Genomic DNA, 15,024 nt, shown 5'->3' with positions numbered 1-15,024 from the left:
AGCCACCATCTATAACATTGTAAGAGCCTGTCAGAGCAATATTTAGAAAAAACATACTGAGTGTGTCAACCAGCCTTTTATCACTTACTTTAGCAATATCTGATTTAAATTGTTGCACCAGGGTTAAGATATCAGTGGGGATGGTGCTTTCCAAAGAAACCAGCATGTCCTTTAAAGTTGTATCCAACACAGGCTGGTTGTTTGTAGGAACTGGAAGTATGGGATGCTGTAACTCCCTTATATCACCCAAAGAGAAATCCAAAGCACTCAATGCTATCAGTGTGTCAGATAGAGGAGACAGCCTCTGCTTTGCCTTGGCTGGGCTCATGGGGTTGGAGGAAGCCTGATCCCCTCTCTCTTGCTGTGGCTGAGTGAAGAAGTTGAAGAGCAGCTGCGGCCATCTTGACTGGTATTCTGGAGCGACGTGGTGAAAAAACCCATCATCCAACCCAGCCGCCCATGTACTTTCCTTTCCCTGGACATGTTCCTGGAGGTTGCCAAGTGTTTTTGAGCTGAAAACCACTGTTCCTGTATGCCCAGTTTTGCTTTAATATACCCAGGCAGGGGTCCTCAAGGAAAAGCTTAAGATCAAAGCGGCCATACTCTCCCATAGCTGTGCCCCTCTTAAATCTTTCCTCTTCTAATGTGAACCACCATTATTATTTTTTGTAAGGTTTTTATTAATACAGTAACAATAGGGTGTTATTTTACTAGGTAAACACAAAGTATTGGTGCTTTCTGATTAACAACCAGGACATAGTGGGCCTCATTAGTGTTTAAGAAGAATTGTCTTAGGCAATCTGTGTTGCTTTTAGCATCTAATTAGATTCTTTCTTTGATTTTCCTATGTTTCCCCATAAAAGTTAAAAGGATCATTCAACAAGCTACTATGAGTAAGAGCAATGACAAGCTATCAATCTTTTGCTAGGGAAAATGCACCAGCAATATCATTGCTATATGGAGCAGAGAAATTCTCACCTGTTTCTTTGCATTGCTTCCATTGCTGTCAAGTGGAATTCTTCAGAATGTCTTTCAGGAGCATCCCCAGTGTGCTATGGGAGTAATATCACAGACTAATAGTGCTTAATCAATCAATATTTTCAATATTAATGAAAAGTAATAAAATAATTTACACTTAATCTACCACAATTTTTACTTTTTAACACAAAAAAAAGATGCAAATAAACAGGATTTATTTTTTTTATACCAGCATGTGTGCTACAATCATATATTTTCAGTTGATTTTTTATAGCATAAGCAGTTAACATTGCATTTATCAAATGAAAAAAAAAAACATAGAAAATATGATAGAAAATCCAGTGATACATTTGTTATTCTTTCTCTTTCAGTTTGAGTTTTGATTGAATTGCAGAAAAATACTGTTGGAAGTATATTGTTTTAATCATGATTTTTCTTGATTATGCTTGATTACTTTAATAAACTCGACTTAGCAATAATGTAAAGCCTTCACAATCCAGTGACACTATACAACACTAATGATCAGGTGATATAGGCATACACTCAGCAGGAAACGAGGGATCCCAACTATAATGTACCCTAAATACACATGTCATCTGTTTTGTTAAATAATATTGTTTTAATGGTAACACAATATATATTTACTAACAATTTTTTTTTTTTTATGCATCAGCTGAAGGATCATGTGGTGGAACTTTACGAGGAACCAGTGGCATCATTACAAGTCCTCACTTCCCATCAGAATATGAAAATAATGCTGATTGTACATGGACAATTCTTGCTGAACCTGGGGATACTATAGCACTTGTCTTTACAGACTTTCAGTTGGAAGAAGGATATGATTTCTTAGAAATCAGTGGAACAGAAGCTCCATCAATATGGTAAGAAACAAAAAGCAATATATTATGCCGGTATTATTGAATGAGTGAATTACATCTGAACAGTGGCATTAAACTTGATCTGATAAATAAACCTTGGACATGGCTTTTTCAAAAGTGTTCATTATGTACATGAAGATATTGATGTGGCATATATGCTGTTTACTTTAGCAAACTAGAAACAAAGAATGTTTACAATGAATGCATAGCATAAAGCTGGTAAAAATTATTTACCATTTTCTGGAACATTTTCTCATAATTTATATTTTTTGAGTGTAAATAGGAGAATCATTATTTGCTGATATTTTAATATGTGGAATTCTTCTGATAATATACCTTAACAAAGCAGTAAGAAAATGTCATGTACATGACAATAAATATTTTCTAGTGGTGGTACATATAGGGAGTGAGCGCAGCATCCTTAGGTTTGCTGTACGACTAATCAATGCTGCTTTTTTATTTTATGTGGTTTAGTATAAATGTTGTATTTTAATGAGTGATTCAGTTTGCTAGAACTGTTTTTTACTAGTTCAGATCCATGCTAAGCAGATGCTAATTGTGAATTTCCCTGGGAGTGATCTGACCTGCTTACAGGCTTGCGCTAATGGGTTTTTTTTTGCTTCAAAGGGGTTTTTATATTTCCATACAAACAGGTCAAATGCAGGTAAGGAGGTTAACTGCACATCAAATGCACCTGTCAAAGACTCAATGGACTACTCTGTCTTTTTTCCGTCGTCACTTTTCTATGTTTATGTTAATTCTGAATGATCCTAAAAGTGCTTCAAACCGATGTAAAATGGGTCCTAAGGCGATTGGTACAGGTCAACTGTATTTGCAAATGCATTGGGTTTTAATTCTTCACCATTGACTTAAAACTGAATCATTTAAAGGATAAGTGTGCTCTCATATAAAGTACATTATTCAAATTGCATGGCCCCCTAGGGAGGCTAGGCAGGTAGAAAAAGTAATATTTTATATGAGGGGTGCAGATTTGTACAATGTTTTCCAGCTGTGGCCAAAGTCATCTTGCTCCTTGCTTCTTGCATCTGAATTGAGTCCCTATATATGTCTATAGGACTGTCTAACCTTCAGGGGATATCCACCATAGACCTACTGTGCTGTGGCATGTAAAACTTTGGCTGCTGTAAACATTTAGAAGACCAAAGGCATACAAGGTAAGTATGCATCTGGAACAGAGGAGTATTAGATACTTTTTAGGGAGGGAACAAGCAGGAAAAATTAATTAACTTTAAATGATAGTACATATATCTTATGTCCCTTTTGCTCCCAGGGCTGTCATTGTTTTTTTTTACACATGAGTAAAAATAATTTTGAGCCTGGAGATTAGTTAAAACCTCACGGTTACCACCACATAGTTGCCGCTTACACAGATGACTTACTTTTTTATGTAAAAAACCCTATCATTTCACTCCCATCTCTTCTCCATGAATTGAAAACATTTGAAAATGTATTGAAATTTAAGGTTTACCCCCAGAAATTGGAGGCCTTAAATCTCAACATATTGGAGGCTACAATGAACTCCCTGCACCCTTTCTTTCGGTTTCAGATGGTCTTTCACGCTGACAATGCCAAGACTTTTAAACTCAACTTTCTCCCGATTTTACAAATGATTTATAAGGGTTCACTTGCCTAGAAATTGCTGATGCTGTCTTGGTTTGGGTGCTGCAATGTATTAAAAAGGAATATGATGCCCAGAATCTTATATTTGCTACAAAGGACGTCAGTACATATTCCTCAAACATATTTCTGCTTGCTCAGAGCCAAGTTCACTCATTATGTTTGGCAGGGCAAATTGCCTCACATTAGCAGAGACATGTTGACGAGATCAAAAGACAGGGGAGGAGTGGGTCTACCTGACTTGGCTAGGTATTATACAGTCTCCCATATGATGCAAATTATTGACTGACACCAACATTGTGCATTTAAGTTATGGATTTCTCTGGAACAAGACAACTCATAGTCCCCTTGACAGGGCTTCCTTGGTCAGTTTCAATCACTACTCCTTGCCTTCAGAAGCATCTGCTCATAGGACCTACATTGTATGAAATGACCAGATACTTTTCCTATGTGGGTAGTCACAGCTACCTCGTCACAGCTACCTCTCTCCCCTAACTCCTATACCAACCCACCAGGAGTTTCTACCCAAACAGACTTTTTTAAACTTGGACAGCCAACAGCCTCCCCAGCAAGTAAAACGTCTTAATCAAGACTGAAAAGTGTAGTTTCTGTCACTTATCTGCAACACAGGAGGTGCCGATTTTAGACCGCTGGTGACAGATACAACTGTCCCATTTTTTATACGGCCTCCCTGCACCACAACAGTTACTCAGAGACCTATCACTTGAAAAGACCTGCACAACAGAAGGTCCATCATGACCTGCACTGTTCTCCTACAGAGAGATAGAATGCTTACTCTTGGAATGACCTTGAGTTCCCTCGGAAGTTGGAGACTGAGTTGGGACTAACATTTGCAGACAAATAAAAAGACAGGATCCTAATTTTTGCTCACAAGGCATCAAGATGTAACAAATATCAAGAGATATCCTATACAATCATCACCAGATGGTATAGAATCTAGTTTAACTAGCTAAGCTCTTCCCCCAAAACGCTGCGACTTGCTGGCTGTGCAGTAGGCATGTTGGAACCTTTATGCATATCTTTTGGAAATTACACCATGGGTTTTTCCCTGATGGAAGACCATCTTTTTCCACCTTATTTCCATGTCAAGTTAACGCTACAAGAAATCTCTGCTCCTGCAGCTGGGCTGAACTTGGCCAAGACCTATATCACTAGTTTATAGAAAAGTAGCTCATCTCCAACTGTGATACAATGGTTTGCCAGGATAAATGATATACAGGAACTGGCAGATCTCACAGTGGCCCTCAGGGACAAGACCTCTGAATGAGCACCTATTTCCCTCGATTAGACAGGAGTTTACTTAACCCCCAACTGTGTTATGGCTGTGGTGGGGGGTCCAGTGGGATGGCATCTTGAACCTTATGTACACTTGCTTGAAGATGGGACTGAGTTATGATTTCCATCTCCTCTCCATGGTATCTCCCCCCTGATTGGTCTCCCATCTTGCACCCTTCGCCTCCCCCCCCCTTTTTTTTTACCTTATCTCCCTCCTCTCTTCTATTTCCCACCATGACTATACATAAAAAGACTGCCCCCCCAAGCATCAGGCTGTGCTCTCATTTCGGACCTCTCTTTCCCCTTTACTCTGTCACTTATTATTCCTGGAACTATGGGGAACCCTCCCCAGTTGAGTTCCCTTTTGTTTCTTTGTAAAATGTTGCATGGTATTACAACACCTAGAATATGTCTTTATTTCCTTGTTTGCAAGGTAGAATTTAATTTGCTTGTGGTTGCAATGGCTTTGTATCAACTTAGACCACCTATAGCATTTTTTGAATTAATCAATTTCATGTGTTGTAGCTCCTATGCGATTTGTAACATGTTCTTCCTACTGCATATGATCCCTATTACATAGCTTTGCTTGATGTATGTGATGTTGCTCTTTCCTAAAAAAGGAATCTAAAAAAAAAAAACCTAAAACCTCCCAACATTATATATTTTCTAAAACCAAAAACCCTTTAGAATAAAATGGTGACAGTTCTAATTTTTTATGTCACACAAAATTTGTGCAATGTTTTTTTTAGTGCAAAATTTCAGTAAAAAAAACACTAAACTTAATTTTAGGCACACATTTTTTTGGGGGTAAAATATAAAAGATGAGGTTGTGCTGAATAAAAAGCTTTACGATCATCAAGCTTTATATTTGTGTGAGTCCACAAAATGACAATGAACTTCTGGTATTTTCCATAGGAAATGCTTTAAAAATCTCTATATGTCATCACTGCATTTGTTTGTGTTTTGACATATTGTACAGGACACCAGGAATGTGTCCTGGACAGCAGGTATATTCCACCAGTATTTGAGTTGTGGTCCCTTTTACGGGGGACAGTTTTAAAGCCATTGCTGAGTACTTAGGGATTCTCAGCAGAGTGAGGTGTTCTTAGGAGAGTTTGGCTAGAGAGGACTCTCTGGACTAATAAGTCTGTACTAGGGACCCAGAATTTCAGAGGTTCAAAGAGTAGGGGGCCACAGGCAAGGGAGGCTTGAAAAGCAGCAGCATGGAATCAGCACCCGTGTCAGTGAGGCAGAGTGAAGTAATTCACTAGCTGTGAGCAAGGGTAAATGCTCTGGGAACTAAGGCACTTGTTGCTGAACCACTGTGGCCTGTGCATCACCCTGAAACATGGAGGAACTCTACCCCAGTGTGGGGCCAAGAAATCAGCTGCGAGCCAGTTGTGCGGTTCCGTTTATGCTAGAATTGTGAACCGTTTTACTTTTTTGCTGAAGGAAGCTATCTTTGTTTACCTGTTTTGGATTAACTAACAAAGAACTGTTTGCTTTTACAAACAGCGGATGGTGATCTCAAACCCCCATATGACACTATATAATAGCTAAAGTTCAGTGTTAAAAATGCTTCTCCTGTACAATTTCTCTTTTAATACCTGCAGATACAGGCCCAGAGTAGGGTGACCAGATGTCCCTGGTTTCAAGGGACAGTCTCTAATTTAAGACTGTCCCTAAACAAAATGGGCCCCCACTTAAGCAGTTATATCCATTGTCCCAACTTGTAGCCCTGATTAGCAGCCCCAGGTATAGTGGCTGTGATGTTAGTTAGAACCCTGTCTCCCTCTCCCTGCCTCTCCTCCCTGCCATTTAATTGGACAGAGAGGAGAGAGATGCAGTGGGTTCATTCCTGCCCCTCAGACCCATATGAACACATAGGAGCTTCACTCAATTGATGAGTAAGCTGTTTTCTGATATAAAAGCAACTGCTGGGGGGGTGGGCTCCAAGCTCAAGAATGAGATTAGTGTGAGGCCACACTGAGGGGGTAATGATATAGAAGAGAGGAAAGCGCCTCTTAAGTGTGGTATACAATTTAATAACAAAAAACGATAATAGTGACTCACATCAAGGTTCTCGTTAACGTGTGTGGCATGGCGTTATGCTCCGGTGGCTGGAAGTCTGCTTCAGTTCTGGTGTAGTCAGACCGTGCGGGAGGGGTCTGGAGGCTAGCTCTGACAACTTCCGTGTCGACTCGGTGGAGGAACTTGGAGTAGCTTGAACAGCGGCCGGCAGCATCTGACGTCACATGCAAGGAAGGGCAGTAAGGGCAATCCGGGCTTCACTACGCGTTTTGGAGCATGCGCCAGATTGCCCTTACTGCCCTTCCTTGCATGTGACGTCAGACGCTGCCGGCCGCTGTTCAAGCTACTCCAAGTTCCTCCACCGAGTCGACCCGGAAGTTGTCAGAGCTAGCCTCCAGACCCCTCCCGCACGGTCTGACTACACCAGAACTGAAGCAGACTTCCAGCCACCGGAGCATAACGCCACGCCACACACGTTAACGAGAACCTTGATGTGAGTCACTATTATCGTTTTTTGTTATTAAATTGTATACCACACTCAAGAGGCGCTTTCCTCTCTTCTATATTCCTGATACAGAGCCGCTTCACTCCTCCGGTCAGCTGCCCTGAGTGACAACCCCTCCATCCATCCATCTATCCCAGGGATTACCTTGGACATTCCTCATTCTCTCTGCCCCCCTTTTTCCTCTGGACTTATGAGAGCACACCACCACTGTTTGCTTAAGAACCTGCACACTGACTCATAATCCCCACCTTGTTCCCTATGAATTTATTCATGAAAAATTGCCCTTGTCTTGGTGCCTCTTTTTGATTAACCCCGCAACCTGTCCACATTTGCAGCCACTGCATTGATTAGCACCTCCTGGGAGCGCCAAAATACTCCTTATTTATGAGGGGGTAATGATGGGTGACATCTAAGACTTGGGGGGGGGGATAATGGAGCCTGTGTGTATTGCCTCCACCTCTGTATTGTCTGTTCTCCAAAGTCAACTGCCCTCTCTATACTGCCTGTACCCAACATCAACTGCCACCTTTGTATTGCCTGTTCCCACCATCGACTAGCTCTTCTGCACTGTCTGGCCCCACCATAAACTACCCCCTCTGTGCAGCCTTTACATACCATGCCCCCCCTTTATACTGCCTTTCTCAACCATGAACTGCCCCCTATACTGACACAATGGTATTTTGTCCTTCTTTTGACCATGACACAGTGGAAAGTTATTGCACAAAAGTTATTGCGTTTACTAACTAAGGGAAATATTTTTGTCATTTTTGTTGTTCTTTTTTTTAACAAGTAATGGCAGCGATCTGGGATTTTTTTTGAGGGACTGCGACATTGCGGCGGACAGATCAGCCGCTTGACTGACATTTTTTACACTTTTGGGGGTACCAGTGACATTACTAAAGTAATCAGTGTTATACATATGTTACTGTAAAAATGACACTGGCAGGGAAGGGGTTAACTTTATTCGACATCCAGGGGTTAAGTGTGTCCCTAGGGGCATGCTTCTAACTGTAAAGGGGCGTGGCTAGTGGTGTAACAACAGAGACATACAATCCTACATAGCAGGACTGTATGATCTCTGTTCTTACACAGGGGAGAATGACAGGCGGCTTTGTTTACATCAGCCGCCTGCCTTTCTCCCTCTGCACCGGACGATCGCGAGTGACAGGCGGACATCGGGTCCGCCGGTCACACATGCTGGTATGTGCAGGAGCAAGCGGGGGCAGGAGCGCACCTCCGGCGGCGCGCGCTCGCCCCCTAGAGCCTCACAGGCTAGCGACATAGTCTTCAGAAAATCTTATAGTGTGTATGGCCCATAAGCTTTTGTGTTTGGAGACGTTTCTCCTTGCGTAAATAATACACTTGACTGATACAAACTCCTCTAATAACCAGTTTGTGAGCTTCCCATAGAGTAAGGGGGGGGAAGTATCTAAACAACTATTGATCGTTATATAGTCTTTAAGGTCTGTTTCAAATTCCGGGTGATGGGCTAAGTTGCCCAAGAGACTATAATTTATTTACCAAGCAATGTGGGTAGCCTGTGGGATAAGAGATAAAAGCTAAGTAAGTACTGTGCTATGGTCTGTTCAAGAGAATGGGACAATGGAGGAGGCCAGGAGGAGGAAGGAAAAGCCGATGGTTAACCACTTCTGAACCGGAAGATTTTCCCCCTTAATAACCAGGCCATTTTTTGCGATTCGGCACTGCATTACTTTAGCTGAATTGCACGGTCGTACGACCCTTTACCCAAAAAAAATTATGTCCTTTTTTAACCACAAATAGAGAGCTTTCTTTTGCTGGAATTTAAACACCTCTGTGGTTTTTATTTTTTGTGCTATAAACAGAAAAAGAGCGACAAGTCGAAAAAAAAAAAACACTTTCTGCTATATAACATTCCCAATAATAAAAAAAAATGTATAAATCAAATTTTTCAGCATTTTGGACTAATTTTGTATTAGGCTACATACTTTTGGTAAAATAAAATCTCAATAAGTGTATTTTGATTGGTTTGTGCAAAAGTTATCGTGTCTACAAACCAGGGGAAAGATTTATGTCATTTTTATTTATTTTTTTACTAGTAATGGTGGCGATTAGCAATTTTTAGCAGGACTGCGACATTGCAGCAGACAGATCAGACACATAACTGACATTTTTGATACTTTTAGGGGGACCAGTGGCATTACTACAGTAATCAGTGCTAAAAGTATGCACTGTTACTGTACTAATGACACTGGCAGGGGAGGGGTTAACACCAGGGGCGATCAAAGTGTTAAATGTTTGCCTAGGGGGCGTTTTCATACTGTGGGGGTTGGGAATAAAAACAGGGACCTGTTTTCCTAAATAGGGGAAACACAGGAGCCCTGTGTTTACGGCAACAACCCTCCGTTCTGTCTCCTTGAAGGGTGATTGTGGGTGCCCAGTGGCAATCACGGCCTCAGATCAGCTTCCCCGTTGGCGAATGGGTGTGCACGTGCCCCCATGATCGCTATCGAGTAGGTCGTTTTGTGGGAACCTGCCGACCTTCTGTCATATATCTGAGGTGGTTGGTAAGCAAATGGTTAAAAAGATATGATCTATGCAGGAAAATACATTAGGATTTTGTTCTCTCCAGGTGTCTAAGTGCGAGAACTGGTTTAAGATTTGCTGGAAGGTGAGGCGATTAGGACCTGGGGAGGAAGGGACCAGGGGATTTATTAAGGAAAAGGTATAAAACTTTTTAGAGTCACCACAGATTTTGGGGGGACCACATTTATGAGAATCAATAACAGTTAGCAAATGGAAAAGATACGAAAGATGCGTTTATTAGAGGCATAGTAAGAGATTATAGTTATTTTCACCTGACCCTATTTTCAAAGTCCCCAAGATAGTATTGAAAGGTGAGTTTTTCTTCACACAGGGCTTTCAGTTCCTCCAAGTGGTTATGAATGAGGATGTCAACCTCATCAGCCCTTGGTTCCAGCTTCGAGATGCGGTGTCCCAGGTCTCTAATTTTATGTGTCAGTTTTTCAGCAATGGTGTCAGAGATATGTTTCAGGGCCTTAGTGAGCAGCTATTTGAACTGTTGCAGGAGGTCAAGCTGTGTATTATCAAATTGCAGGGCTAAAGGGGTTAGCCACAATTCAGCATCCGACTCACTCTCATTTGTAGTCCTCGGCCTGGTTTGTGTGGGAGTGCATGGCAGCGCAGGCCGGGAAGATGCAACCGTCCCCATCTTGGAGGAGACCCTTACCAGGACATTACGGATAGCAATGAATTTAGCTTTTTTAACAGTGGTTTGGAACCACTGTAGACCATCATGGCGGGTTCCAGGAGTTCTTGGGTGTGTACAGAGGCAGCAGGGAGCCAGTGACACGTCAGTTATGGCGGCTGTTAGGCTGTGTGATCTCCGGAGTCACAAAGCCTCAAGCAAGCGTGTCTTGCTAGGACGACTCTGCGCATGTGCCCCCAACTTTTGAAACATGTTTAAGGTAATATCACAGCTCTGTAATGTTTGATTTACATTCATATGTTGGACTAAACACATTAAGATGTGATCATATGTTATATGCATAAATGTGACCCAGAATATTTTAAAATCTTTTTGCATTAGAACCTAAAAGATAATAATCCCCTCTTTGATGCAGCTCCTGGCTTTTTTAGGGTGATATTCTGTATCTACTTCCTTTACCTTACAAATCACATTTCTGAATGACTATTTGTGTTTACGGATCCAGTTGTTGGTACTAATTTCTGAAAGGTTGAGTGAGTCTCAGATACCACATCATTGAGCTTGAAATGTGTAATTTTATCTATTGAATGCAATATAAGATATGTCCTCCAAAAATGTTTTTTTTTTTTTTCACTTTTCTTAATGCAACAGCTGTTTTATACAGTGTAAGTGATGTTTGCTTTTGAACTAAAAAACTGAACTGAGTTTTTAATGCCAAGGAACCTGAACTTACTATAGGAAACTTGCATTTAGAAAGAGCCAATGGTGTAAACCCAACATCTTATTCATTTTACAGTAATCAATACGAAGGCAGGAATTTCTTGCTTTAAAAGACAGCTAACCCTATGCAGGAGGTACCTTCACAGAAATATACTTAATGTGTTGTTTAAACATGTTTTTACTAAGAGGTTAACTGTATTTTCATATCCTATTGAAAAGTGATGTGTCAATCACATCACAAATAGAACAAGTTTCAAAAACAATTGTGTTCGTATATCAAACCATTATATTAAATACATCTTTACTTTATCGCTACAGAAATCAATTGCTTTCTCCCTACTCCTGCAGAGTGAGAGATAGTCAATTTCCTTTAGAATGAAAAAACAGGAATGACATACAAGGATCTAGGAACCTTTAATCGTTCAGCTTCCAGTACAATAAAACCAAACAAAACCTGACATTTAGGACTGAAAGATACAGTGTGATCACTTTCACCATCATACCTTAAAACTGCTATAGTATGTTGAGACACAGATAAATTAGGCTCTTTTCACACTGATCAAATTATGCATTATTTCCCTGCATATTATCTAAATATTTGAAAACAAACACATCTGCTCCGGAAAATTATACCTTAAAAATTGAGAATGTTCCTCTATATTTCATCCATTCACATCTTACTTTTATATAGCTTTCATTTGCCAGAGTTTTAATGAATATAAAACTTTTATCAGAGCAGGAAACTGGAGTGAGTGGCACAAAAGAGGGAGCTGAAATGGGTTTAGTCCCCAAAATGTATGTGAACTCGGGCAGCCAAGAGGTTTCTCATCAATCAAGAGCTTCTGTCAACTGATGACTCACTTGCCTTCTGACCTAATACCAACTGATGGGTGGCTCCAAGGTCAAGGATGAAGTCAGTGTTAAGCTACACTGTAGTAGATCAATGATGAAGGACATGAAAGAGTTGGGGGGATGATGGAGCCTGTGTGTACTGCCTCCTCTTCTGTACTGCTTTTCTCTAATATCAACTGCTTCCTCTTACTGCCTGTCCCCACCATCAGCTGTCATGTCTATACTGTTTTTCTACAGTTCCATAGACTGGATTTTTTTTCTATTAAATTAGTTAGAAATAGCCTTGTGAGCATGTGAAAAGGAGTCTGGAGCCTGCTGCCAGGGGCGTAACTACAGGGGTTGCAGGGGGTGCAATTGCAACCGGGCCCCATGCTCCAGGGGGCCTGCGTGGCTCCCCTGTACACCTGGATAGGAGGGGCAGCATGTATGAGAAATCACTGTCCTCCTTTTTCCTCCTGTAGCTGCAGGAGGAAAATGGAGGAGATTGGTTCTTCTGTATGCTGCCCCCACCACTCCTCCCATCCAGTTCACTTGTGTTCTGCTGTCTTTGCAGGACTCGTGAAAGGGTTCCGCTGCGGGACCGTGATAAAGGGCCCCGCAATGAGAGTAAAGGGTCCAAAGATCAATGGGAAGAGCCCCAGGCTTGAAGGGAAGGGCCCCAGCCAGGGGCCTGGGGGGCCCTTCATGGTTTCTTGCACCGGGGCCCTGAAGGTTCTAGTTACGCCTCTGCCTGCTGCTGAAAATGTCTGCAATGTGAAATATTCCATATTTACCTAACTAAAAATTTAACATGTTTAAAATATTATTTTTAGGTAGTAACATAAATATAATTTACTTGTAATATTTTAAAATCCTTTTAAAATTAACCTAGTGTAAAATATTTTTTGGTCAGCAACACGGCTATTGTGCATGCACTATTGTATGTAATGTCTGCAAATTTTAATGCTAACCTTCAGATTTACCCTGTGTCCCTGTGGAGTTCCTGGAATCCAAGGCTGAGGTAATAGACATGATCACAACGCCTTTCCTAGTTAATATTAAACCTGATAACTCCCTGCACTAAATCCAACCCTTTAACTGTTAAATACCACAACTTCAAAAAGGGCACATGGTGCACTCTACAATGGCAGGAGTGGACTAAGTGGTTCTTTGAACCAATTTACCATGTCTCTGTCTCAGTTCAGTTTGTTCCTCTTAGAGGGGAACAGTGTTTTGTTTACATTTGTGTATTTTCAAGATCAAAATAATGTTTTTAAGTACATTTGAAATATTGCATAATTTACTATTTTCAGCTAGCAGGGGAAGCTCTAGCCATGTGTTAAATGGGTATTTGTAAGGTAAATATTTTATAAATATTACAACACTATGAAACATTCATTTAAAAACATGTACATTTTAAAAAATAAAGTAAACTGACCTCAAAACATAGTTTATCTTATTGTGTTAAATGAAGTCATTAACTTATGGATCTTTTCATGCGCTCATTATATTATTACCATGAAATGATAGATTGGAGATTTAAAAGATGTGAACGAAATGTTGGATTATGAAGTTATGGGCCTAAAATACTGCAGCTGGCCATTGTGTATTACAGGACCTCTCACCATCTTTAATGTTCTGATCTCAGTTCTCCACCAGTGCTAATGAGAGAAGGTGAGGAGTAAACTAAGAAAAAACTGATACCTACTAGCACCACTGTGACAGCTAATAGTATTAATGTAAAAAGTAATATTAACCTACACCCAGGAGCTGGCTGGCAAGAATTATTTAGAGAGTTAGAGAATAATTATAACTATATTTTACATTATTTAGTGGGGCAAAGTACATGTAGTACTTTGTCTTATCATCCTATTTGCCCTTTAACCACTTGACCCCAGACCCCCTGCTTTGCAAAGAGAAGAGACAGCCTGATTGCTGATCTGTGTACAGAGCCCTGTGTGTTTGTAAACGCAGGACTCTGTGCTGTGATTGGCTGCAGTCAATCAGCAGGTGTCAGTCATAAATCATTTGTCCCTGGATGGTGTCATCTTTTATGAAAAACAGCAGTTTAAAGCTCTGGTGACCCACTTTGCTGTATGCCAAAGGGGGTCAAACCCTTTGGGGGATATGAACAGGGTGGATTGGTGTGGAGGAAGTTTATATGCACAAGAGCACTTTCCTTTGAAGATATATTTGTGCAATATTGGCACACAGCACTATTGGACACTTGCACTTTTTTATGAACTTTTTGATCCCTAATATTTGTATACACAATTGAGTATTGCATGAAATGAGTTTTGATTGATTTGTTTAACATGGTTTGTAGATTTATATGGTAGTTTTATTTCTAAATATGTACAGGAAGTGTTTCAGTAAAGGAATAGAGGAAAAATGTAGCTCTCCTTTAATTTGTTCTCAATTATTATTGTTACATCTGAGATTTGTCCAACCATGGCTTGGGTATGTTTTTCTAAATTATTAATTTTTTTTTTGCCTATTTTTCCATTTATATGACAACAATGCTTCCTAAATCAACAATTAGACAGAAAAAATAGTTTCTATGAAATCAGATAATATTTGTTTTGAAGTATTTATGTTGCCTCTTGCCGGAGCGTCAAACACAATTTCATCGTAGGCCGCATCAGCATTTTGGTTGCCCTCAAAGGGCCAGTTTTATCTATTGGACTAGATGTCCAGAGCACCCTACCCCCCTCTACATCAGATGTTAAGAGTCCCTCCCTTACATCACAGTGCAACCCCTTATCGTGTGCTGCTGCCAGGAAGAAGTAGGGGTTGAAAGCAGAAAGTGTAGGGTCTGCAGGAGGAGGGCTGCAGTCAGCTGAATGCTGATACCAGTGGAGGCCGAAATGAGGGGGTGATGCACCTGCAAAGAGAGGGTCAGGATCTGTAAAAGGAGTTCTGTCCTCCTCCCTGGTGCC

General features: G+C 40.7%; 1 protein-coding gene across 1 annotated transcript in view; it reads left to right on the top strand.

Moving 5' to 3' along the window:
• Positions 1–15,024, top strand: part of CSMD1 (CUB and Sushi multiple domains 1) — a 2,644,830-nt gene that overhangs the window by 1,250,131 nt on the left and 1,379,675 nt on the right. The window contains exon 5 of the mRNA XM_082250071.1: positions 1,652–1,859. Coding sequence (XP_082106197.1) covers positions 1,652–1,859 — 208 coding nt within the window. The remainder of the gene's footprint in view (positions 1–1,651; positions 1,860–15,024) is intronic.

This window comes from Pelophylax lessonae (assembly GCF_965119305.1).
Source record: "Pelophylax lessonae genome assembly, chromosome: 3".
Lineage (NCBI taxonomy): Eukaryota > Metazoa > Chordata > Amphibia > Anura > Ranidae > Pelophylax > Pelophylax lessonae.
Note: the sequence above shows the minus strand (reverse complement) of the source record. Positions and strands in the feature narration are given on the sequence as shown.